This window comes from Amblyomma maculatum, chromosome 3, assembly GCF_055883805.1.
Source record: "Amblyomma maculatum isolate TAMU_Amacu chromosome 3, ASM5588380v1, whole genome shotgun sequence".
NCBI classification, from domain to species: Eukaryota; Metazoa; Arthropoda; class Arachnida; order Ixodida; family Ixodidae; genus Amblyomma; species Amblyomma maculatum.
In genome coordinates this window covers 121,555,486-121,580,342 of record NC_139346.1, presented here as the reverse complement: position 1 = coordinate 121,580,342, position 24,857 = coordinate 121,555,486, and the positions used below count along the sequence as shown (strand labels likewise).

The 24,857-nt window shown below is 44.3% G+C and overlaps 1 protein-coding gene across 1 annotated transcript; it reads left to right on the top strand.

The window, feature by feature from the left end:
- Positions 1 to 7,104: 7,104 nt before the first annotated feature.
- On the top strand, positions 7,105 to 17,190 carry LOC146195841 (uncharacterized). The gene is made up of 6 exons (XM_084596875.1): positions 7,105 to 7,156; positions 11,342 to 11,442; positions 15,254 to 15,316; positions 16,087 to 16,161; positions 16,979 to 17,032; positions 17,107 to 17,190. The coding sequence occupies exons 1-6, from the start codon at positions 7,105 to 7,107 to the stop codon at positions 17,188 to 17,190; spliced, it is 429 nt and encodes a 142-aa protein (XP_084453001.1).
- Positions 17,191 to 24,857: the final 7,667 nt, after the last annotated feature.

Sequence of the window (24,857 nt, the reverse complement as noted above, 5' to 3'; positions counted from 1 at the left end):
AACTCTTAACATCAATATAAACATAAGTTGAAGGGCAGTTAGGACAAGACTGATCTGGATGGAAGTGACTTGAGAAGAGACGCGCAGAGGGTGGTGAGTGCATTTTTATCTTGTATTCATTTCATCTACTAGGTCATTTCACGTTTCCGGTTGGCGATATCATCCATGAACTCCTCCGCTCGAGCTTACACTTCAGTGGGTCTGTCTTGCATATGACAATGGTTTTCCTTTTCAGCTAGGGCACGATCAAAGGTAAGGAATGGTAGTGCGAGGAACGAAATGTTAATAATATCGGAAGAGGGGGAAGAGGGGACGTAGCTTCGATGAAAATGCACTAAAGAAAGAACGAATCGAAGTGTCTAAGAGTACGTCCGACGTACCCATTCGATTCTCGTAAAGATACGGCGGACGTCGATACACAGGCTCATGGTTATACGCAAGTCGAACGCGTATAGCCACATTCCGCTTGCTACGCGTGAATTAATCTTATCCTCTATGATACCAGCTAGCTGCGACTCTTGATAAGGTGCTACGAAGAGTTCATCCGTTCTAACATAGATCACGGTCTTCACTCAGGATTGTGCACGGCAAGCATCGTGCGGCGTACGGCACCTCCACCATGCAGCTGGCATTGAGATACGCACATTCATGAGCAGCTTTCGCTTCGCACTAAACCATCACCTCGTTCTGCCCCTAATGCAAGGGAGCTATTCCTAAAATTTACGATGTCTTAGGTCCTGCATTGACCTCCGAAGAAATATTGCCGGAACAACACAAACATCTCGCCGTGCATAACATTCGGCAGTCCAAAGTATGTATATACGCTGTACGTGAAATGGCATTATGCTCGTTGCTCACATGCAGACAGAGGAAACAGGATGTTTCTAGTTAAATTCTTCGTTTAATTTCTACCTCAGAGCCGTGGCAGAAGACATGCCGAATCTACTATAGGCCTACGCTGCTACTGCGGCGAGCTGCGCATCGACTCGTCGAGGCGAATACCTACTGCACCGCAATACATGAGTGCACAACCACAAAGCCGGAAGCGCGAATGATCCGGATTCCCTACAAACAACGTTCTTTGGTATTTATGGCAAGACTAAAGTGCTCAGACTGCGTCTTTTTCTCGTCGTTGAATTTTGTGTACATGTAGTTTAAACCCCTGCATGCTCGAGGTTAGTGTGACCCGACTTAACGGCCGCGCAGCTACGAGCGGAAGATATGCATGCGTCGCCGGACTTACAGGTAAGCGGTAGAAAATGCGCGCTGCACATTTCGTTGCAAAAGCTGACTCTTCGAATTTTTCAGAGTGTGCCATGCAAGTGATTGTTGCTATAACCACGCATCCATGTTCTCACGGCTGGCCTACCCCGAGGCGCATAAATGTTCAACTGTGGACGTATAAATTCGAAGAGAGGACGGATTTTCATAACATTGGGCGCGAAATCGATAGCTACCAGTGCTCAGTGTTAGAGAAATTCTGCCTTGACCATGCACAATTCAGTGTTTCAGGTGTGGTCAGTAGATATATAAGTTTGAACAGTTCGCCAGCGGCGCCAGCGATGGACCGGCGGAGCGATTTTTCACGCTACACCACTGTCTTGCTAGAAAGCCTACCTAGGCGGCGTTTGACATTCAGCTGCTTTTTGTGGGCCCTGTAATTGAATGCAACGCCTTCAGAAACGCGTTAAATGTTCAAAAATGTGTTCTTTTTTACAGTTTCACTCCAGGCTGTCAAAGCAGGTGGACGCTGATAAAGCAGTTGAGTACTCCAGTCGAAACCAAACTTCCGCGCGTCTTTAGAGATCTGTAAAATCGCCTTCAGTTTTTAAAAATATTGGAATAGGTCACTTTCCGATCGCTGGGACATAGATCCTCATAACAGCGCTGTCACGTCAATAAGGACCACACCAGACCGAAAGCTTGTCTCATATAACATAGCTAACCAAGGTATACCTTACAGCGTTGTGTTGATTTTTATGGTGCAACTAATGCTGCCTTGCACCAAGAACAAGGTTTGATGTATTTATTTTGTTTGTAATGATTAAATTGTTCTTTAGGATGTAGCTTGTTTAATAACATTTTAAGAAACAAAAAATGCAGGAAATTTGCACCTCTCTCCTATGATCATGCTGGGATGGAAAGGAATCTGTTGCAAAATTGTACAAAATGTTTTCCTCTTAGTTTCTTGACTCTGGCGCACGTGTAAGCAAGATATGGTTTATTATTAGTTCATCTCCACACTCCTTGCATACTGGTTTGACCTCTCTCATAAGTATGAAGCTGTGTGTCAGGTGTAGGTATGTGTTTTGTGAAGATGACCTAAAATGTCCTCCATGTTGTATTTTTGATGACTGCATGATTTCCATTCCTGGATGACAGGTTTGACAAGGTATAGTTAGTAGTTTATTTCAATTCAAAACTCCTGCTATTTCACTCTCACGTTTCTTAGTACAAGCTTCTTGGTATCTTCATGCAGCATATTCACCCTCAGTAATTTAGCATTGCGGCAAGGTAACCTGGTTATTTCTTTTCATCACCCTTCAAGACAGCTGTCCCGATTTCATAAAGTGTAGGGTTTCTGATGACAGGAACTCCTTGGAAGTCATAGAAATCAATGAGATCCACAATCTTGAGCTATCTAGGGTATGCATATACATGTCCATTACTCAGTGGAATGGTGTCAGTATGCTGTTGGTCTTGTGGTAACAACAACCATTGTCTGAGGTGGTCCTTTAATGTGCCATGTAACTGCAGGTACTGACAGAACTCTTGATCATGTTATGTGATGATGCCATTCTTGCAGGCATATAGGTATACATTTCAGAATCTGCAGTGCACCACTTGACCATTTGCGACCAGTTTGTGTGAAAATATATTTTTCATGCATGTTAACCAGTATTTAACAGATGGACCCTGTGCACAAGCCGAAAGTGCCACGAGCCAAATGTCACGAAGCCACACGACATAGCAGGAGCTGTTAACTGAAGCTTACAAAGTTATATTTGAAATAAGTTCTGGAATGTTCCAGCTCCGATTAAGAAAGGTTACTCCTAGGCCATGGAGGCATGTTTGTATACAGTTTGGTTAACGTGAGGCTTACAGAGGTCTATGCCAGGTTGTCGATCACATAACAGGACATCCTACAACCGTATGCTAATGAGTATGTTTCAGATAATAGAGGCATGAATTAAGGATTTAGTAATTAAGTTTGTAGCAAGGGCATGTAAATTAACAGAAATCCACAGTGGGATCTGCAGACAAGAACCATTAACGCTGGCACACCATACCCTTACAGGTGGAGATTAGGAGTCTCCCTAATTTTTTTTTCTGCTCAAAGCTTGTCATTTCCTTCGTTCTTCCAGATGAGGAAGATGTGAAAATGATAGCATCGAAAATTCCAGAGACCATGATTAACAAGGATGCTGATCCCAACAGCATAAAAAGGAATTTTAGAAAAGTTTGGTGACTAGTAATGCTGGCAACAGTTGAAGCTAAGTGGAAAGGCATGAAATTGAAATGCAACGTATGCAGAGATACGTTGCGAGATGACCAGTTTATGGTGTGTGACATCTGTCTCCGTTAGTTTCATCAAGTGATTGGCCAAAGCAGATGGGGCTTGTGGTATAGTGATAAGTGCAGTGTAGTAGCATAAATGCAACCTTGCCCATTACCAATTAGAGTGCAGTAAGTGCATTGTTTTGTTTTTGTGAGATGTTCATGGTTTCCATGCAAACATTATGAGAAATTTCTTCCTAGAGAATGTTTGTTGAAATGTGAATACAATGCGCAATAAAACTAGTATTTTCTTGCTATTTACGTTTTCTTGCATACATTAGTTCTGTGAAGGAAACCACAGGCTAGAAGGAAATGTAATGGCATGCATTTTGTTACTTGGCCCCGTTGTGCTGGCTCAGAGTGCTTGGCTGCTGAATCCATAGATGCAGATTTGGTTCCAGCCACAGCAGGGACATTTCAATAGAGGCGAAACAATAGGCCGTCATGCACCGTGCGGTGTCAGTGCATGTAAAAGAACCCCAGGTGGTCGAAATTATACCAGAGCCTTCAACTATTGTGTTCCTCATAGCTGTAGTTGATTTGGATGCTATTTATGGTCAGTTAATCATACACTAAATGACAAATTTTTTTCTGCCTGGTACAGCAGCTGTTGTACAATTTTATTTTAGCCTTCATGAAGAATATTACACTGGCTCCACATGGCCTTCTGTCGACCCTTGATATGTGTCACAATCACACACCTGAGTATGTATTTGTCTAAGGGCACCTATGCATGCATGGAGGGAATCGTTACTTGCCCTTTGTCAGAACTGAAATGCATGATCCACATCATTCCTGTAATTCAACTGCCTGCCATTTGAACTGTCCAGCATTGATGCAAGTTTCAAAGAACTGCAATTAGCGAATTAATCCAAGCAGGAAACCATGCCAAAAACTGTTTCGGTTTCATCTTTAACAACTGTTTGAGAACTAAAATTAGCCAAATGTAGCAAAACATAGCTGAGAGGTTACAAAATCTAAAAAACAACCCATCCTACCTGTGGCATACAGGGTTTCACATCCTAAAGTTACATATGTAGCTATGAAGAATACTGTAATGGAGAGCTCCAGACTAATTTGACTACCCGGAATTTGTACTTTGTGGTGACATCTTCCAGGAAAAAGATGCACTTGCATTTCACCTGCACCAAAGTGCAATTCTGCCATCACTAGCATTAAACATCACGACTTTGGGGCAAGTAGCCGAACGTGCCGTTGAGGTGTCGCAGCGTATACTAACATGCTATACACGTCAACTTTTCCAACAGTAAAGCCGTCACATGCATAGCAGATATTCATGTTCAACTTTGGAATGTCAAGTTTAAAAGTGTACCATTTGTGTTTGTCTAGCATGAAAAACAAAGAAAAATGAACATAATTTGAAAAAGCGCTAGTCATTAATACATAAAGCATATTCGTTCCTTTATTAATGATAAAGTGGCCTTCAATAAAAGTACAAAGCCTGAACATTTAGGGAGGTGCTGTGCCAGGCAGCTATTTTACAGAAACCTGAACCATTTCACCTGCAGTAATGCGCATCTTGGCGGTGTAGGCTGGGCCCTTATTTTTCTGTCCATTCCAATATGCGAAAAGTGTATCATGTGCATTCCCATTTTTCGAGTTTTGGGCGCTGTAGTGCAGTCTGATAACAAATTGTCGATGACTTATTTTCGTCTGACTGTTGCACAGCGCGTGTGAATAAATTTCCACGATGCTCTCTTTACGCGACGTTTTTGGACTTAGTTCAGTTCAGTCGTTCAGTCGTGTCCGACTCTTCGGGACCCTATGGACCATGTCACGCTACGCTTCCCGGTCTCTCACTATCTTCCTAACATCACATAACTTCATCTGCAGTGCCTCGAGGATGCCATCTAACCATCGCGTTCGCTGTCTATCCCTTCTCCGGCAACCCTCAACCTTTCCCAACATCAAATATTTCTCCAGCGACTCCTCTCTTCTCATCAGATGACCAAAGTAGCTGAGCTTAACTTTAGAATTTGACCCTCCAATGAGCAGTCAGGGTTTAGGTCGACAATATCGACTGATTTGATCTTCTTGCAGTCCAAGGAACTCTCAAGAGTCTTCGCCAGCACCACAATTCAAACGCGTCAATTCTTCGGCGGTCAGCCTTTTTCACAGACCTTTTTTCACAGCCTTTTTTTTTTGACTTACCGCTGCACCTAATATATACTGACATGCACGTGGAAGATCATCGATCATAAACGGATCATGTCCGTCCGGACATCGGCGCACTCAACACAGCACTCTCGTAGAACGTAATCCGGACATCACAGCATCTCATGGTAAGCAGAAACCACACCTCCAGTTGTACAACAAACACGAATGACGCGATGCTTGGGCTATAGAGACACGCCGGCGGTACCCAGCATTTTCAGCGCCGCTATATGCATGAACTTGCATCACCAAACCTCAATGCGAGCAGAAAGCGATGCGTTACTTGACGCATCTCATCACAGATGGAAGTGAGGAAATTTTGAAGAATAATAACTACATAAGGACCGTCGTAGACGTTAATCCACATGATAAACAGGACCAATTAAATGAGCGGGCGTGCGGGCCGCGGGCTGGCCGTCAACACCGCGATTACATACGCTTGCGCTCAGGTCGTGCTTGCCACCCTGCCGCGGTGCAACTCACGTAAACCTAGCTATCATCATGCCATCACGTAGTCTATCACCCATTCTAGGCACTATTCTTGCCACTGTATTATTCTTTGTAATTTCACATTTCACGCATGCAGTATGTAGTACGTACTTCTTGCCAGCGTTACTATATATAGTTTTTACCTCGCACACTTCGTACCAACTTCGATTTGGCTACATATGGCTACCAAGTTGTTGCTACAACCGCACCATAATCTATCTACCTCGGATTCGTCCGGTTTTCCCGATGAATCCCAAGGCCCATATCGGAGAAAAATGCGTTGGGTCCGTCGGACGAACCCCACCGGTCGGGTCCGTCCGCCGTACCCCTCTCGGATCCGTCCGGCTTTGCCGACGACGTAAACACCCGATCGGGTCCATTTGCCGTACCTCTTAAAAATATTTCCTGGATCCGTCCGCCGTATCCCGAAGAAAAACGCACTGGGTCCGTCAGACGTACCTTTAAGACCATTGATCGGGTCCGTCCGACGTACCTTTAGCCACAGCCAAGAAAGAACAATCGGGGCGGGCAGCCCCAACTTCAAGAAGAAATTATTTCTACATGTTGGCAATACACAACCAGGAAAAAATAAGTCCGGAGACTCTCCGTGATTCTCTTCGCAAAAAAAGATAAGTAGCAAACAGAAGCCCCGAAAGCGTAAAGGAGCTCGCCGCGGTTTCTCTATGGTAGAAAGAGTTACATTGACCTTGGTCCGTCTTCAAAGCTTCTCTCGATCTTATTACCAAGGGCCTAGGGCCTACGTTGGCAGCGAGCTCTAAGCACTATGTTGTGGTTCCATCCTCAATCAAGGTTTCGAACTGGAATGTTTTTCCGGTTCCGCTGTAAAGGTTACTGTGATGTCTGCTCCACTACTGCGCTTGGATGCGCATGAGCGGCCAGTTCAAGAAGTTCTTTAACCGCGGCCTGATAACAGGTAAAGTCGTGAACAAAAGTAGTATACACCACTCAACCAGTGACCGAGCTCGGGAAAACTGCACCGAAATGCCATCTAACGACAGGGACAGTGACATTGGCACATGCATATGGATAAAATTGGGCACCGCCACTATTATCTCGATCTTAGGTAGCTGTTGCTAGATGAAGTTGGCATGCAGTTTTCGCAAGTTCCGCCATCGGCTAAGTGTTGTATACCACTTTTGCTTACGAATGTACGTGCTTGTGTTGGTTTAAGGCTGCCAATGGGCACTTCGTAAATAAGCACTGGTTCTCTGCTCAGATGTCTGGATACAACAGCATCAGTTAGTAACCGGTCTTACATACTCTGCTCTTCGAAGTCCTTCCCTACGGCGTTCCTCGTAGCACGCGTAGAACGAGAGAAAGATGGCTACACAGTATGGAAGAGCACTTAACAAGGGTAGAGGGGGAGCCTCAGTTCGGAAGCCGAGCTAACGCTTCGACAAGTGGACTTATCTTCGTCAGGGCCACGTGTCCTACGTGTTATTTCTGGACTTTAAAATTCTGAATTTCTGCGCCATTCTTGATCCGATAATACCCCTCAAGTGAGAGTATCTGTGAAGCAGCACAATACACACCAAGGGCACAGAACTGATTCATCCAGTGTACTGTGATTGTCTCGCAATAGCGGCGACAATTAGGAGATGATCTTCTCAATTGGAAGTGGCCGCCTTTGCTGAATGTTACGTATCATGTGCCCTTTGCAAAAGTGCAGTCACAGACAAATGCTTACAGGAAAGGGAATAGAGAAAAAATAGCACATCTGCTTTGCCTGTCCAGAAGAGACCTTGTATTCACTCCAGCAAATAGAGCAGGTATGCCTTCACAAGTTTCTTAGCTTTCCACTCACGTGCTCTATCCGATCACACTAAGGTGTTTTTTTTTCTTTGAACCAGCATTTCATGAACATGCCCGTGACTGTTCGACACTTCCCATTTTGCCATTCACAAGGAGAACTTTACGTTCTGGTAATCAGTGGCAAAAATATTTTGGAAGCGATACAGGTTAGATCGGTAACTTACTGGTAAATTACCGACATTCTAGTGGAAATTAAGAAGAAGAAATGGACATGGGCAGGACATGTAGTGCGAAGAGAGGATAACCGATGGTCGCTGAGGGTAACAAACTGGATTCCAAGGGAAGGAAAGCGTAGCAGGGGGCGGCAGAAAGTTAGGTGGGCGGATGAGATTAAGAAGTTCGCAGGGGTCAAGTGGATGCAGCTAGCACAGAACCGGGTTAAGTGCAGAAATATGGGAGAGGCCTTCGCCCTGCAGTGGGTATAATCAGGCTGATGATTATGATGATGACAGGTTAGATATCACTTTATAGCTCTATACTTGGACATACTAGTGAAAGAATATTTTTGAAATGTCTTACCCATACAAGGTAGATAGGTAGATTAAGCATTACTGCCCGAACCCAAGCAGACACCATAAAGTGTACAAGGGATTTTATATATATATTTTTTTTATAAAGCAGAAATTTTCATTTTTAAGCAATTTTGGCCGAGTAAACAGCTGCTAAAGTGTGCACAGCAGTCCGGTCACTGTTCTGAAAAAAGCATCTGTTTTGGGCATATACATGCGTATCTGCCATCTCATCAATTTTGTCAAGGCTGAGAGAAAGCAGCATGACAAAAAAAGAAATCCTGCATGAGAAGGTCGAACAGTCATTCATGAGCGATGATCAAGGACAGTGATCATTCCATTTCTATTCTTGGACACAGTGCGCAGCTACTGAGGACAGAATCATGACTTCATGATATTGATCAATCGCTGTCGTATGCTTTTCGAAAAAGATTCGCAACTTCGTATCTGATGTGCGGACCTCGACGTTCATTGCCCTACATTACTAGCAGGGCAGCACATTCCGAAATCCGGCTGGGATAATGGAATACTACTCCATTAGATCGATGGTTTTTGCGACAGCCATTTTAATGCACAACGTAACAGTGACAGCAATCAACTGGTGCGGCGGCACACAGAGTAAGGAGAGTACGCGACCACTGTTAACTCACTGCACAGCGGGAAAATAACAGATAATTTGAAGCGAGAAAATACTATGCAAAAAGATAACCGCAATGTCGGAAAAGTTAAATATGCGTGATTTGTTTTACAGCTGCAGCAACATTTCTTAGTTTCTTTTTCCTGCTTCAAAAGGAAGATGAAAAATTAATCTGAATTGCACCTAAACTTTTAGGTAATGGCAGGGCGTTGATAAAAGGAGGTGGCATTATATTGAGGGCCATTCTTGCACCCGCCAGCAGTGCATGACAAGCCGAGGCAGCCATTGCGTTTACCTCAGTAGTGGGAGAAGCAGTGATATTAAGTCAGGTGTAATATTAGTAGATGCTGCTGTAGTCTTCGTAGATTGCTGTATGAAAAACAAAACTCCAGAACTTTCTTTGAAATCGAGCTGGTGTTTTATCGCGTTTGGTTAGCTTTTTGTCTGTTGGGACATTGAGTTCTATTAACTGTGGAATCCTATATTTGTATTCTTTTTGTTATTTGTGAATAATTGAGGTTGATTGAAAATTACGCAAATTGTTTAGGAGGAATATGTAGCTCCCGAGGAAAAAGAGGTTCGTTGCGCTATCATCATTTGTTTATTTGATTATAAAAATTGGCCCTACCAAAACGTCTTTCGGTCAATAAACAAATATCGGAATTCAGGAATTAAACTCTTAACTGAAAATGACGCGATTGATAAATAAGAACCACCCATGTACACACTACATTTTTTGATAGGCTGGACAAGAGTCGGCCAATATATATGGGTCTTTATATACCTATCGGCTATGACCTATTACATACTTCGATCCCGAGAGAAGAGTATGCACTTTATTGAATGCAGATGTTTGCCTAGTAGTTAACCTGCCGTGATACTTCTAATAAGAATGAAAACAAAAACAAAAAGAAAAATGTATTAATTCTTATTTTGCTGCTGAGCGCAAGAATGCCGAGCTAATGAATGAAAACTACTTTTTCAGCGGCACTTGCTTTCATAGTTCGGCTAGTGCAGCGTTTTGCCGCCGCGCACATAGTCAAGGTGCCATTCTCTGCACATAGCTTGCATTTCGACGGTGGGCAAAAGTGAAACGCTCGCGTGCTCTGATTTCGCCGAGAGGTATGCAGCACCGGCGGGCTGAAGTGAAGCAGAGACCATCTAATTAGATGTGCTTCAGATCACAGAAGCATAATCTCTGCTTTAGGAAGTCGAAGTATATTTGTAAAATGTAACAATACGCTATTGTTGATCATGGCATTTGGGTGGAAATTTTGTTAGCGGACACGGCCAGGCTGTGAACGCTGTGAAGCAGTATGCAGAGGTTTTATGTTATACCTGGATACACGTGAAAACTTTCACGTTATTCACGAGACTTCTTTTCCAGTCTGTTTTTGATTACCATGTATCTCAAAAATGAATCTGTTTGAAAGTATAAGCAATACGACTTTAGGTGCAGAGTTGCAGTATGACCTACTTTAGTGAGATAAATGATTTCGTTTTGTGGGCGGATGGCTTAAAAGTAGCAAAATGCAGGCCGGGGGATGTAGTGAGAAATATCATTTGGGTTTCACTAAGTATTTTCTCTCTTTATTAAATAAAAAAAAAGGTCACATTTATTTTTTTAAGTATAAGGTAAAAAGTGGAGATTGCATTTCTTAACTAGAGCCGCACGAAAAAGGGGAGATGCAAGGTATTTTTTTTATTTTCCGTATAGATCTTCCCCCGCACCACTTACCACTCTGTGAGGACGTGCCCATATATGTGCGTGGCTCTAAATGGCACCCTTTGTGTTGCCAATATTTTTGCCATGGCAATATTATTTTTCCATTATGGGTTTACATTAAATTTGCGAAATTTAACTTTCACCAATATATATTTATTTGAGGTTGTATCTTCACAACTATTCTGTCATTTGCTGTTGGTTTGCCCGATACTTAACTTTGCATCAAATGATCGCGTTGTTTCTGAACATATGCAGCAGTTTCGAGTGGGTTGATTAAAGGAAAGAATTCGACCTGTGCTTTTACATCGACTTTTACGCGAATCACTTCAAAATTTCTGCCAGCAGTAATTACCACGTGCTCCTCAACACAGGTCTATTACTTTGCTGCGAAACTGATGTTTTTCTTTGGTGTAGACGCATTAGATGTTGCAAAGACGGCTCGAGTGACAACCGCCGTGTTTTTGGCATGCAAGAATGAAACCTTGCGGCTCAACATTTCTCCAAGCTTCATCAAGGTATTATCACACTTCTGTTCCATGTAGCAGTACATTTTCTGCAAAAAACAACAACGATGGTTTGGAAACACGAAGTCATTCTGTATCCTCATAAATAACAACAACACCAGATGTTAGGCTTCGGACTGATACCCAGACCTTACTTATAGTAAAATCCCGATGTGCAGAGGCACCAGCATTATCATCAAACTCATTGCATTGGAGGACGTATACCTCTGCTATACTTCTTCAATGAATATTCTATTGCCACTGCTGCGGCTGCATTAACCTCGCAATCGGCATAACTTCATCAGCTGCATTGACTTTGTCACAACTGCTGCTACGTTTGTCTTCCTTCCGGTACATTATCCTATAAGTGACCATTCGTTATCAACCCTTCGCGTCACACGCATAGTTTATATTCCCTTCTTTTTCCATGAACGTCTTGCCCCGCGGGTTTTTACCCAACAGACCCTGCTGTCTTCTCTGCATTGCAGTCACCGAGTTGTGCTGTGTTTCCGTAACCACAGCCTCCTTTATACTCTCTGTGCCTGTCAACGCGCTACGCGAACAATCAATAGAGTGGCGCCGTCGGGTAAAGTTGCGCGGTGCTGCCACTCCCCTCGCTGAGGGCGCCACTGACGTAGGGGTCGAGGCGCACGGGTCGCACGGGTACGAACGTCGTCGCGGGTCGGGAGCGCTGTTATTCTCTAGCGGGATAACGGTTCCAAAGCATGAATCATGCATATTCAGCATATTTACTTGTAAGGCCGACATCCAATAAACATAAAAAGTGATCATGATACTTATTAGGCAATAACACCAACGCTATATGACATTTTATGTCAGGCAGTTTCAAGAAATTGTGCATATGGCTCGAAAAACTGCATGACTGCTACGATAGCGCCAATGGTAATAGAAAAATTACAATGCTAGTCTACGCTGCAATAAAACAGAATTTAAGAAGAAAGGCACCAGCATTTATTTACACATTTCACAACGGAAATTGTGCTACAAGAGTACCATGTAGAAGTGGTGTGATTAATAGTTGCCACAAGTAGGGAAAAACGTTCACGGTGACTTCTGTCACTGATAGCACAGAAGCCAGCTTGATTTACAGATGATTGGAACAACTGCATCGCAGTATGCCATTGAGATCTGTAAGGAGAACAATTTTGGTATCAGCTGTTACTTTCAATGATTCAGCGCGTCGCACAAACGTTTTTACTTTAAAAACAAGAAAGACAAATATACGCGTTCCATCTTTCTGTTTTGATCACTCCAAAATAATCGTCACAATAAGCAAAGCTCGTGTTTTTATTTTTCACAGAATTGCGCAGTTAGCGAAACAAAAAATACTGCGCTAGAGCACATGTAACATACCACACAGACGAGCTAACCAGGGAGGAAGTCAGCATCGCAGTCCAGAAAATACACGTGCACGTTTAATATCATTATTACCTTACTGACGCGTAATAAACACACTTCTGGTGCTGTCATTATTTTTCACAGGCCTTAATGCGGTTGAGTACGAGTTTTGCGGTTTCCGATGCTAGAGAGGGACAGCGATTTAGTTGACAAGGATAATTAATATAGACTTTACACGATTCGGTTTAACTCAATTTAAAGTAGTCATCTTCACAATAGGTAAATCCCGTGTTTTTATTTTATCACAAAATTTCGTATTTAGCGTATACTGCAAAAAAAAAAAAATCTTCGCAGGAGCACATCTAACACACTACGCAGACGAGCTAGGCAGGGAAGCAATTAGCATTGCAGTCCAGAAAGCACATGCGCACATCCAACATTCCTATTGCAGTATTGACGCTTAATAAAAACAGTGTTTGGTGCTGTATGTCACTATTTTTTACAAGCCTCAAAGCAGGTGAACACTACGCAGCGATCGCTGGAAGGACAAAGCAAAGCTGGCACTTACCAGTTTCTGCAATGCTGTATTCCTGCATCCCCCGAAGGCAGAGAAAAGTAGAAGCATGACCTTGCACACTGCAAAACAGTCACGAAACAGCAAGAAAGCGGCAGCGCTTGACTATCCGGACCGCTTTGCAACACGGCGCATCCGGCACTCGCCTGGCGAGGGTGACCCTACGTCGCTGTCGCCATCTCTCGGTAGCCAGTGGCGTAACTTGTGAACGGAGGAGGAGTGGCGGTGACGGCCGCGGAGCGCGGAGTTGCCAGGCGCAGAGTGTATTAAGGAGGCTATGCCTTAACGCAGCTTCTATAACTTAATTACTGCGAGTATATCTGAGGAATAGCTGTAGGAAGTTGTTAGAACAACGAAGAATATCAGAATTGCAGTTCACACTATTCCTGTCTTTGTAAATGCTTTCCTTTATTGGTTCCAATCTGCAGTTGCTAATTTTGTTGCAGCGTTCATAAGAAAAACTTTAGTTAGGTGCACATTACATTGTAGTAGAATACAACGTTCGTCGTGCATTGCAAAGACAAAGTAACTAGCACTGAATTCGATAGAGCTTTATTGCAGCTCAGGATGATGATAGCTTGTTAGCCGGCCGGACCAGAGCCGACAACTTCGACTGAAAATATCGCGTTTGTTCTCACGCTGAACAATATGAAAAGTGATAAACAGAGAGTCGAGAAAAAATTTGAAAATAATGACTTTGAATGAAAGCACCTTAGAGAAATTATATAACACCCAAATGAGTGCAAGGGAGTGCGGTGTAAGAAATAAAACTCCAAAAACAAACAAACAAAAAACGAAGACTTGATACAACTCAAACGCCAATAAGGGAACACAAATTGAATAGAGAGAAAAAGTGGTGTGTAAAGTGAAATAGCTCATGATCAAAGCATTGCTCACGACACCAGAAATGAAGAGAAGCCAGACGTACCGAATACGAATGAAAGCATATCGCATGTTATGGGAAGAATTTCGGAATGCAATAGCGTTTGAAAATATCGCATGAAACCAACTGAAGCAGAGAAACTAAAAGTAAAGAGTTAAGCCGGGTCTTTACGACCCGGCTATTTTAGAACAATGTGCACATATAAAGACAGACAAGAGTCCATATCATTCAAAAAAGGAGGCAGATGCGCCTGCTGAAAAATGAAAGTAGGGCCTGAGACGTCTGCAATATTTGACAGGCAAATGCAATGAAATGCAGGAATCAGCCCTCCAACATGGTCTGCCATGGTTGTCTTTCTCTGTCAGCAGTGAACAGTTCAGATCATGCTCATTTTCCCTAAGAGAGTGCTTTGTTGGCAGATTGTTCAAGCACGATACATTTACAGGGCACTGTGCATAAAGAGACAAGGAGGTGAAATACGTGACCCCTGCACGGCAGCGCATGCCCAGATGGTACACGCGATAAGCCATACCTGATTCGCAACAGAGACAAAAGTTTGCCAAGAGGAGCCGTGAGCCGATCGAGACATTCCTAATTAAAAGGATGGGGGGAGATTTCTTAAGCAACCCACCATTAAAACTGCATCTGAATAAAGGCATGTTTTTGAACTGTGCGTAGTATGGGATATCCCGGCCGGAGGCTATAGAAGGTGTGCCCTTTTTCAAATATAATCTCTCGCCATAGCGCTAGTTGTGTTCCCTTAACGTCCTGTTTTATTTGTGCGCAGTACCTTTTACATGTATCATGGTAATTTGACGCCCATCTTTTATCCTGGCTCTTTGTGGCTGCGCACGCAACTTTAATGCTGCTGCGCCTCTTCCAGGCCCAACAGGATTTAGGTCACAAGGGTCTGGGGACGATGGCGAGGATGTGTGTTTTAGCCAGGGCATTAGTGCGTGAACAGGTTTTGTTTCTTTAACGACATTTTGCTGCTTTTTATCCCCAAGGAAGCAAACAGACTTTGTGCGGTATGGCGAATGTGCTATGCCTTGGCGGAAGATTCTTACATGGTATGTTTCTTTTAATTTAAAATTATTAAAGCAAACAGTTGAATAGTATTATCGCAATAAAAAGAGAGTTATCGTCGCTGCTAAAAGATCGCTGTGAATCGAAAGCAGAGGCCATTAAAGATAAATAAAGAAGGCAGAGGAGCTCTGGCCATGTCCCTGGCTGCCCTCGTCCTTGCTTTGTATTTTATGTTTCTTGTTGATCTTCGGTATGCTACTTGATTTAAATTAATTTCTTAAGGTCAATTTAGCTGAACGTACTATCTTCGAAATATGAGGAATTTATGAACCTCATAGGATGGTTTCAGTGCTCATGCTCGCAGCTGCAAAAGACACCATGCGCAGATGTTTTGCACAGTATCACATAGTTCACTGAAGAATGCTAATACCAGCATGCCATTAGTAATTTCTTTGGTCCATACGAATTCAGTGCTATGTATACTCTTCATATAACAATTGAGGAACTTTTGAGAGACTAGTTAATTGATCTCTTTTCTATCGGCGTCCTTCTGTGCTTTTATCCTTTCCCCCTGGAGCGCACTCTCTTATCCTATCCGCATAACTCTCGACTAATCTTCTTTAAGAAGGAAACGTCGCCGCGGTCTTGGCATACGGAGGGCGAAAAATTGTGTCGCTCTCGCTCTATACATTGCCTTACTGACAGTTTAAATCAATCTCGTAATTACTGCTAATAGTGTTATACAAATAATTAGACGCCTCTTTCGTTTAATATGGAGCCTTTTGAAATTTGCGGTTGCCGTTTTGATGTCCAGGGCGACAGAGAATTGACGTTAGCGGCCGCCGATTGTGGCTACAAATTTGGTCTGGCGGCTTCAGTTGTATTCCCGGTAAGTACTCATTAATAAATGTAACAGACTGGACGAACTGTCCAATTTTAACTTCAGGGAGGCAGCAAATGTACTTCTTTTCGGCAATGTGGAATTGCACTACCATGTTTTGGTAGTGAAGCTTCTGATTCAGAAAGAGCACTCGTACTATAAAGCATTCCTTAAGGACGTGATAAAATGGTGTGGCAAGTATTTAGGTTATTGTTTCCAGAAATTTTGGCTTGCCATTCATACGCTGCGCAAAGTTATGTAAAAGCAGAAAGTTAACCATATTGATTATATATCGGCTACCCAGTTGTATTTTTTACACGCTGACTAGTGCTAATTCATATTCAGAAATATGGAAAGAATTAGCCTGTACGGATTCCGTAGTGGAGGGCCTTCTTAACGTGCGCTGACATGACACAGCACATGGACGGCTAGCTTTTCGCAGTTATCGGAAAGCAGCCGCCTAGGCCGGAATCCGATCCTGCATTCTTGGGCACAGTAGTCAAGCGCCCTAACCACTGCGCCACCCCAGCGGGGCTATGGAAATAACTGAACTGCGCTAAAAGTGCCATAAACGTATGCCCCTTGGGACCAGTTTATCGGCCGGAGCAACATTCACGGCCGCGAGTCTGCGAATAGAAAAAAGTTTAAACCGGAACGCTGCGTTAAAATGACGATGAATGTATACGTTCCTGCATACAATAAGGGTTGTGTATTCAACAAGATAGTTTAGCATTTATTCAGATTTTGTGAAGAAGAAATTGTTTGGTCCAGAGACAGTTACATTTTTTTTGTCCTGTGCGCTTACGTGATTGCACGTTGTCCTCAGGCATGGAAGGAGAAGTACAACTTTGATGCCACTGCTTTCTGCGATGCAGTAAAGGTTGGTATGCTAAGCCTGATTAAAAGCTCGTCGTTCTCGCTCTCCTAATTCATCTTTTTGTTTTTTAATTGCAGAGATGCGCGCTTCCGCACCTTCCCAGGGGTGTTATCTACGGCCTGAAATGCATTGATTACTTTCGATACTTTATATCCGGTTGAAACGCGTTCCTGCGCTCATTAAGGGATCTGCTTAAAATAGGGCAGTACAAAAACCGCCCATGTATAGAAGGCATGGTGAAAGTAAACAAATTTCGATGACTGTTTTCTTTTGGGTGTGCGTGCTGTGCCCAAAGAAGGAGGCAGTAACACAAAACGTGTTGGACCTAACAAGTTCGACCTGAAAATAAAGTTGCTACAAAGCAGTATCGTATGGCGTACGACATCGTTAAATGCGTGCCCGGTTTCAGGATTGACGTATCGTTCAGTGCAACCTCAGCATGCAAGTGGAAGCGTTTTAGAACGATGGCATGGCAATTAATCGTATAAATATACATTCACTCTGACAGCTCAGCACCATTTGAGCAAGAAAGCATGGAAACTCGCTGAAGCTATGCTTTGGTCAGCGGTTTTTCTGAGTGCTTTGGTTGTCCAGCGGGCTGTCGCGGCTATTGTTCATGTGTCCAAGGTACGTTTCACAATACTTCTTGTGAGGTACTCATGGCAGAAACGAATTGCGGAAATTCACCCACTTGTTTAGCACACATGAGCAGATTCCTTCGTTATGGGTTTATAACATATTCATTTGCCCCCCCCCCCCCCCCCCCCCCGGATTGGTCCCTTTTTCTTTAAGCGAAGAAAAACCAGCTAATACAAAAATACGCCAGCCAGGTAAGGTGTCTCTAGCTTTAAGCCACTCCCAAGTGAGACCAGAGCACAGCGCGGTGTTCAGTTTCATGGCTCTAAACAAGCGTGGACCCCTCCATGTTACACCAAAGTTTGAGCGATCAATTACGGGTGATGCGCGCTTTGTTTATTTCCGGGCGCAAAATGATTTCAGGTTCTAGAGATATCTGCGCCTTGCAGCAGCTGCTGCGCCATTATTGCGGGCTGTTACCTTTACGCAGTTGTATTTAAGAGCACAGTGAGAATCATGGATGCATCCGACAACCTCCCAGGTCATGGTGTACTGGTAGACGTTTTTGTGCCGATTTTATAAAACCTGTGCATTGCTTCAATTCATCAGGCGCGTATTTAGAAAGCTTTTTTTTTTTTGTGAAGAATAAATCCGTGTGCAGTTTTTACCGGTGCATTACTGTTGGCTGTGCAGCTTATCCATAACGGTTTCAATCCGCTCCAATTCCGGGAAGAAAATTCCAAACCACGGTAAACCTGACGAGAAGAAGCTGAATGTTTCTGAAAATTTGTCTTATCTCTCCATCAGAGCTAGCGTGTAGAGATAAAAATTTTAGCCACGTAGGCGCTTCGAACTGGCGCGATTCTCTGCCTTTGACCGTGCAGTCGCGTCCCTGTCCTATTGCGCTGTGTGTTCTAAACGATGGTCCTTCCGGTATCAGTATGTACTCTTTGTGACCTTTCAACGATTCTTATTATGCTTCCAAATGATTAGCGGTGTACAGCTGCCGGCATATCAGTGCATAAAGCAAGATAATTCAAGAGAAATGAATGCTAACCAGACAACAGCGATATCGTAGAAGTGGAGCATCCGCCTTTGATGTCAGGCGACCGTGGTTGGAATTCTAGGGCCTCCCAGGTCTCCACCGGACACAAATATCCGAGTGTAGATGGAATTGTGTTACTATTTCTAAGGCGCGGCCTGTTTTTAGTGACCGGAGCCGAAAATAACCCTTTTTTTTTCGGAAAAAATTCAGCCAACCTCAATTACCTGACCAGACCAATTAAGCTACTGCCATCGGTCCCCAGTGGCTGCGGGACATTCGACAGAAGACGTTCCCGGTCCCATACGGGGCCCTTGTTCACAACAGGGCTGTCACGGAAGAAGGGAAAGCTTATATATGCTTCAGTATGCTCCGTAATTGTTTTCTGTGGATATTATGATGCGTGTCCTGATTCTTGTTCTGATGTTCTTGTCCTGATGTTGTCGTCTTGATGATTAGGGATTCCAAATGTAACGCACTGCGATTCTTTACGTGTCTCAAATAAGCGAAGTCCTCTCTCAGATCTTCAGAAAACACGTAGTGCACATTGCACATGTGCCAAGTAAGCTGCAAGCCGAAGTTGTTAATGTGAAGGATCCGCTACCACGTGCCAAGTTCCATGGGGTTGATTACCGAACACCATGCAGCGGCTGCCCCTGCGTCTACATTGGGGAAACTGGAAACTATCAGCGACGCATAAAGGACCACTAAGCCAATGTGAGCAAAAAGCGCGCAGCAAAAATGCAGTTGCGGAGCACGTGCTGTCCACCTGCCACGATATTGGCTGGGGTGAAGCGACAATCTTAGAAACCGAAAAAGCACATCGGCAAGAGTACATTTGGAATCCCTAATCATCCACACGACAGCCAACACGCTGAACAAGAATCAGGGCATGCTTCATAATATCTACGGAAAATGATTACGGAGCATACTTTTTTATCATCAGCCTGATTATACCCACTGCAGGGCGAAGGCCTCTCCCATATTTCTTCACTTAATCCGGTTTTGTGCTAGCTGCATACACTTGACCCCTGCAAACTTCTTAATCTCATCCGCCCACCTAACTTTCTGCCGCCCCCTGCTACGCTTTCCTTCCCTTGGAACCCAGTTTGTTACCCTCAGCGACCATCGGTTATCCTCTCTTCGCATTACATGTCCTGCCCATGTCCATTTCTTCTTAATTTCCACAAGAATGTCGGTAACTTGAGTTATTTCTCTGACCCACTCTGCACGCTTTCTATCTCTTAATGTTACCCCTATCATTTTTCGTTCCATAGCCCTCTGGGTTGTCCTCAACTTAAGTAGAACTCTCTTGGTTAGCCTCCACGTTTCAGCCCCATAGGTGAGTACAGGCAAGATGCAACTGTTGTATACTTTCCTCTTGAGCGATACCGGTAAGCTCCTAGTCATAATCTGCGAGTGCTTGCCAAATGCGCTCCATCCCAATCTTATTCTTCTTGTTATTTCCTTTTCATGGTCCGGATCTGCGGTTACTACCTGTCCTAAGTAGACATATTCGCCTACTACTTCCAGTATTTCGCTACCTAATGTAAACTGCTGTTCCTTCCCGAGGCTGTTGAACATTACCTTAGTCTTCTGCATATTGATTTTCAAGCCTACCTTTCTACTTTTTCTGTCTAGGTCATCAATCATTATTTGCAGTTCATCCCCCGAGTTGCTTAGCAAGGCAATGTCATCAGCAAATCGCAGATTACTGAGGTGTTCTCCATCTACCCTTATCCCTAACTGCACCCATTCCATGTCTCTGAATACTTTCTCTAAACAAGCTGTGAATAGTACTGGGGAGACTGTGTCTCCTTGCCTAACACCTTTCTTTATGGGAATTTTGTTACTTTCTTTATGCAGAACTATGGTTGCTGTGCAGCCACTATATATATCTTCCAGCACTTTCCCGTACAGCTCGTCTACCCCCTGATTTCGCAATGCCTGCATCACCGCCGAGGTTTCAACTGAGTCAAATGCCTCTTCGTAATAAATGAATGCTATGTATAAGGGCTGGTTATATTCCGAGCATTTTTCTATCACCTGATTGATGGTATGGATATGATCGATAGTAGAGTACCGTTTCCGAAACCCTGCTTGATCCTTTGCTTGATTGCAGTCTAAGGTTGTCCTGATTCTATTAGTGATTACCTTAGTAAATACCTTATACGTAACGGACAGTAAGCTGATTGGTCTGTAATTTTTAAGGTCCTTAGAGTCCCCTTTCTTGTGAATGAGGATAATGTTTGCGTTCTTCCATGGTTCCGGTACCGTCGATGACACCAGGCACTGCGTATACAGGGTGGCCAGTTTTTCTAGCACGATATCCCCCCCGTCCTTCAGCAAATTTGTAGTTATCTGATCCTCTCCAGCTGATTTCCCCCTTTTAATCATATATCATATCATATCATATCATATCATATCATATCATATCATATCATATCATACTTAATCATATATAAGCTTTCCCTTCTACCGCGACAGCCCTGTTGTGAGCAAGGGCCCGTATGGGGCCCGAAACGTCATTTTCATTTTTTGACTTGGTAAGTGAACCAAACTTCATGGTTGTGTTGTAATAATACTGTGATGTAATGAAGAATTTGAGTCCGGATCGGCTTCCCTTGGAAACTTGACCTGGTAACATTTAATGCTTTAATTTTATGTATTTATCATAGTCTAACAGTGTTGTTCGGGGAACTAACAATTGCGAAATGGCACTGTTGCAAGTCTTAGCGATGTTAGGGCAGATTAAGTAGGACGGTAGGGCTTAGAGGCGAGCACATGCAATGCTATCGTGCTTTGATGGGAAAAAGAGAACTATGTGTGGGATTTTTGGCCAATATGGATATAACTAGTTAGATGAAAGAATTTCGGGCCATTAAAACTATATAAAGGCAAAATCATTCGAAAAAATGTCTTAAGACATGCAATCGGCTATGAGTAAAATAAATACAAGTATTTAAAAGTGATGCCTCTTGAACGAGAGATAGACAAAAAGGAGAGGAGAAAGGAGTAAGAGGAAAGGCAGGGAGCTTAACCGGAAGAATGAATCAGTTTGCTACCCTGCACTGGGGGAAGGGAGCAATGGGATATTAAAGTTGTGGGTTAGAGAGGGATGGGTGAAGTCAGTATAGTCACATCACAGCCATATCACGTCACAGTCATATCACGTCACATCACAGCAAAATCACAGTCTATCGATCAGGCTCGCGGCTTTTGTGAAGCAGAGCAGTGCCTGAGAGGCCTTCAGCGCCGACGATCGCCGCGGCCAGTGTCCTAAAATTTTGATTATAGTCAGTAGGTGTCCATCTAGATGCTCCAGCGCGCGGCAGAGACACTGTCTTTCCGCACTGTATATGAGGCACTCACAAAGAATGTGGCCTAGCTATAGTCCAGCCGCACCCGCAGGTTGCACATGCAGGGCTATTAGCCATGCCTATTACAAACGAACAAGAGTTTGTGAACGCTACACCAACCCACAGGCGGCACAGCAAAGTTGCTTCACTTCGGGGTAGGCCAGGATGAAGCCGGAGCTTCAGGTCAGAGTCCAGGGATTTTAAGCTTGAGTTCGTAAACTGTCCAGAATTCCATAAGCCGAGCTCCCGCGCAAGTGCGCGAAGCCTGCCCATTGCGTCTGCTAGGAAAAAAGGGGGAAAAGGGGCAATCACCGTCTTGGTGGGCGGTTCACGCGATCTCCTCCGCACGGAGATCGCCCACTATGCCGCTGTGTCCTGGAAGCCATTGGTATATTATTTTGTGTACTTTATTGATGGCATAGTGAAGACAAAAAGATTTTTGAGGGTTGGGCATTAGATGACTGGCATGGGTTCTAGGAATAACAAGAGATAGTAATTAGCTTGCAGAGTGAAATGTTTACGCGTTGTGAATACTTTCCTCTCGAAGGATAAAGGCAGAAGTGATCGTGAAGGAGGCCGAACGGTAATGCTAAAACAAAAAAGAGGCGCCGTATTCTACGCACATAATCGTATCTTGCAGGCTGTAGATTTGAGTGTGATAGTAGGACGCAGCGACTTTATGATGCCATGTTTCCTCAAATTGTCTTTGTGAAACGCAACGCACCCTGTGCTGTGCGATGTCAGTGCACTTTAAACGACACGTGCTTGAAATTTCAGGAGCCCTCAATTGCAGCATCTCTCCTAGCCCCACTCGCTTTAGGACGTTAAGCCATATAAACCAAACTAATCAATCATTTTATATGAGCTTGGTTTATTATAAAGGACCCCAACATCACGTTACTGACAATATTAGTAAGAAAATGGCGCACTGAAGATTTACCGGTAAGAGAGAAAATACAAGAACTGCGAACTTCTTCGTCACAAAAAAATATCCTGCTGAACGAAGCACAATGATCTTAGTCGTTAGGGTATGCGTGGTAACCGCACACATATTACCAATATGATTCTCACTGGCGTTGGTGCATTGGTTAGAGCACTCGATTGCTTCACCAAAAACGTGGGATCGAATCCCTGCCGCAGCGGCCGCTTTACGATGGAGGCGAAAAGCAGGGCGCTAGTGCGCATTGTAATACCGGTGCACGTTAAATAACCGCAGGTGGTCTAAATTTCAGGAGCCCGCCATAATGGCGTCTATCATAGACTGAGTCGTTTTGGAATGTTAAACCTCATAAACCGATCATTATCAATATTATCATGGAGCGCGTAATAGAAGTAGCGGACAGGGCAGCTAAACATATTACTGGCAAGCGCTTACAGGGTAGGCAAAACCACAGCGAGGACCACCAAGTATAATAATATAATTATAACTGATTCAGAGGACTTCCGGTTCCGCCTTCCGTGGAGTGTGGACGCGCTTTATGTCGGATCCGTGCGAAGACGGCGAAATTCGCCAGTCGCGAGAACCGGTTGCTTATATTTCACCAGCAAGAGCCCCATGAAGGTGAGCGCCACGCGCAGACCACTTTTTGGCCCGATCTGCCCATTTTACGGGCACCCATAGCCCATTTAGTCTTGAGCCGCCGCGTCGCTCGAGCTAGGTTTCGCTCCACTGGGGGCTAGGCCTAATCTGAATGCGACCTCCAAACACATAATCATCATGAAGGTGCAAGTGCTGGGCTAAGCTGTTGACCTTCTGGTCGTCAACCGGCGTGACTGGACGCACATCCTCAGCGTTCCCGCCCGCACCCAGGAGCGTCCACTGCAGCAGAATCACCAAAGCTCCGCCATGCAGACCAATGAGGCAAACAAGCCTACCACAGACGCTGGATCTGCATCACCTGCGACTCAGAACGCTATCCAGGCCCAGGCATCTGAGAAGCTGTGCGCCGCACCGCGCTGCCGCACAGAGGTCACGACAGCAGCCGCCACTACCGACTGAAAATTACAAGGTAATTTTCCGCTCTATTGGAGGACTTCACCTCACCTCGATACCGCTAAGACAGCTCCGAGTCTCGATCTTGAACGCCGAAACTTCACTCCAGAAGCCAACCCGCACCCACTACGCGTTCATCCTACCCATAACACGTGCACAATGAGCACGCTATACCAGACCGATGCACTTACGCTGGTGCAAAACACCAAAATTCATCACCAAGGCACCGACTATGCCGTAGCAGCCTACATCGCTCCGTAGCAGCCTCTTGACTGCCCTCTCTCTCCTGAACATAGGTGTATGGATGTACACTTGCATTCAGTTTTTTTTTAATGGACCGAACGAATGAGGTTCGTTTTAGCCCCCTTGCCTCCCCGCCCTACACTCTCAGGAGCGCCGGAACTCCACAAGGGTCCGCCCTCTCTCCTTTCCCATTCAACACCACCTTTATTGCCCTCGCCCGAAAACTGTCTACTATACCACATCTTAGACACACCCTTTATGCGAACGGCATCACGCTATGAAGCAGCCACGGTAGTGATGGCGATATAGAGTTCAGTTCAGGCGTTCAGTCGTGTCCGACTCTTCGTGACCCTAGGGACCATGTCACGCCACGCTTTCCGGTCTCTCACTATCTTCTTAACATCACATAGCTTCATCTGCAATGCCTCGAGAATGCCATCTAACCATCGCGTTCGCTGCCTACCCCTTCTCCGGCGACCCTCAACCTTTCCCAACATTAAATCTTTCTCCAGCGACTCCTCTCTTCTCATCAGATGACCAAAGTAGCTGAGCTTAACTTTAGAATTTGACACACCAATGAGCAGTCAGGGTTTATGGTCGGCAATATCGACTGAT

What these genes read in the sequence shown, in the direction of transcription:
- LOC146195841 (XM_084596875.1), top strand. Translation starts at nt 7,105, where the DNA reads ATGCGCATGAGCGGCCAGTTCAAGAAGTTCTTTAACCGCGGCCTGATA. An exon ending in TAACCGCGGCCTGATAACAG is followed by an intron (nt 7,157 to 11,341) that starts GTAAAGTCGTGA and finishes TCTTTGGTGTAG; the next exon opens with ACGCATTAGATGTTGCAAAG. An exon ending in TTTCTCCAAGCTTCATCAAG is followed by an intron (nt 11,443 to 15,253) that starts GTATTATCACAC and finishes TTTATCCCCAAG; the next exon opens with GAAGCAAACAGACTTTGTGC.